This window comes from Orbicella franksi, chromosome 7 (assembly GCF_964199315.1).
Source record: "Orbicella franksi chromosome 7, jaOrbFran1.1, whole genome shotgun sequence".
NCBI classification, from domain to species: domain Eukaryota; kingdom Metazoa; phylum Cnidaria; class Anthozoa; order Scleractinia; family Merulinidae; genus Orbicella; species Orbicella franksi.
Window position 1 is genome coordinate 22,050,573 of NC_138151.1, and position 1,796 is coordinate 22,052,368.

A 1,796-nucleotide genomic window follows, 5' to 3' on the forward strand; every position below is an offset into this window, starting at 1 on the left:
ACTTGAAGAGAGAAACAAAATGAAACAGCGCTGGTAACACACAGAGAGAATGAAGCCATACTAAACACTTGCTTAAATACATCTACCACAGAAAACCCAAGGGACTACATGACTACCTGCACATGTACGGATTCCAAACACACAGAATACAAATACATGCTAAACTGCGTATCGCACACATTATGCTATTCCCAGTGCAACAGTAACAGCAACAGCAACAGCAAAACCAACAACAGCAATAACATATTTATTTGGAATCCCCATATTTTAACATGCCATTACAATAAAGTCACACGAAATGAAAGAGGATAAAATTATCGGCATAATGTAGTGAGTATACCTGAAGAAATTTAAAGAGGTAACTGAGACACTTGATGTATTTGTGAGGCACGCCCCAGGGATTTGCACCCCAGCTGGTGTTTTATCCCAAACAAATAACAAGTGTCATACTAAAGTTGTTTAGGACATTTCAGAAATTCTACTCACATAACACTAATTTACATGTGTGTTTTAGTTTTACAACCAAACAATATAATTTTTATTTACTTTAATGATTGTGCTCTTTACCAAAAAAACTCAACACTGTATTAAACTTCATAGTCTTTCCTGGTTTTGGGTAGGTATTTGAGTTTAATGACCATACACTTAAATGAGTGTGAGTGTGAGGCTACTTGAAAGCAAACATGTCCTTTCCTTAAAAATGTTCAGTGTGTAGCCAGGCATGTTAAAAATTGGTAAAAAGGAATTAAATGGTTGTCACTGGCTAAAAATATGGTTATCGGACGTTTCGGCCACTACTGTTGCCTTCTTCAGCAAAAGATGGAAAATGCAAATGTTAAACGGCATCTTGCTAGAATATGTAAAAGATGTGTGATAAAACTAAATGAGCAATAGTCTCTAGAGTATTCTTGTCGCCACTTCAGAATAATGAATACACAGTCAAAAACAGTGCATCTTTCGTCGAAAAGATCTGCACCTTGTCAGTAGATCCCGACGAGATTCTAGTATCTTTTGACGTCGTGTCACTGTTTACTTGCATTCCAACCCACCTAGCAATTGAAGTGGTTAAAGAGAGACTGTACTTTGACCAATCACTACCGGAAAGAACCAACCTGTCTATCCAAAATATCATGACACTTCTACAGTTTGTCCTCGACAACAATTTCTTCATATTCCAAGGCAACCATTACCAACCAATTTTCAGTTGTCCGATGCGATCCCCAGTCAGCGCCATCTTGGCTAATCTCGTCATGGAACATGTCGAAGAAAAGGCTCTCTCATCGACCCCTAACCCTCCTAAATGGTGGTTTAGATACGTAGATGACGGCCACGTATGTGTTAAAAGAGAGCACGTAGATGAATTCCACTCACATCTCAATTCCATCAACCATCACATCAAATTTACAATCGAGATAGAATCAGAAGGTTCCATTGCCTTTCTCGACACAAAGACAACCAGACAAGAAGATGGCTTGATCGCTGTGTCTGTTTACAGGAAAGCTACTAACACCGACCGTTACCTTGATTTCAAATCACACCACCATCCTCAGCATAAACACTTGGTTGTGCGCACTCTCATGGATCGCGCAAGGAACATTCCTTCCATGGAGGAGGAAGTTTCACGGGAAACTAAACGAGTAACAAAAGCCCTTGCCACTAATAACTACCCTGCAAATTTCATTCACAATGGCCGCCAACGGAGTAGGCAACAAGAAACGAATGATACCGACCATCGTGGTTTTGTCATCCTCCCCTACGCCAAAGGTTTCTCCGAAAGAGTCGCAAACGTTCTTTGA

At 39.9% G+C, this 1,796-nt stretch overlaps 1 protein-coding gene across 1 annotated transcript; it reads left to right on the top strand.

Annotated features, from left to right (window-relative positions):
- The first annotated feature begins 1,211 nt into the window (after window positions 1-1,211).
- On the top strand, window positions 1,212-1,796 carry LOC145493658 (uncharacterized). The gene has a single exon (XM_081473135.1). The coding sequence runs from the start codon at window positions 1,212-1,214 to the stop codon at window positions 1,794-1,796; it is 585 nt and encodes a 194-aa protein (XP_081329261.1).

Coding starts and splice junctions, on each gene's coding strand:
- LOC145493658 (XM_081473135.1), top strand. CDS start 1,212: ATGCGATCCCCAGTCAGCGCCATCTTGGCTAATCTCGTCATGGAACAT.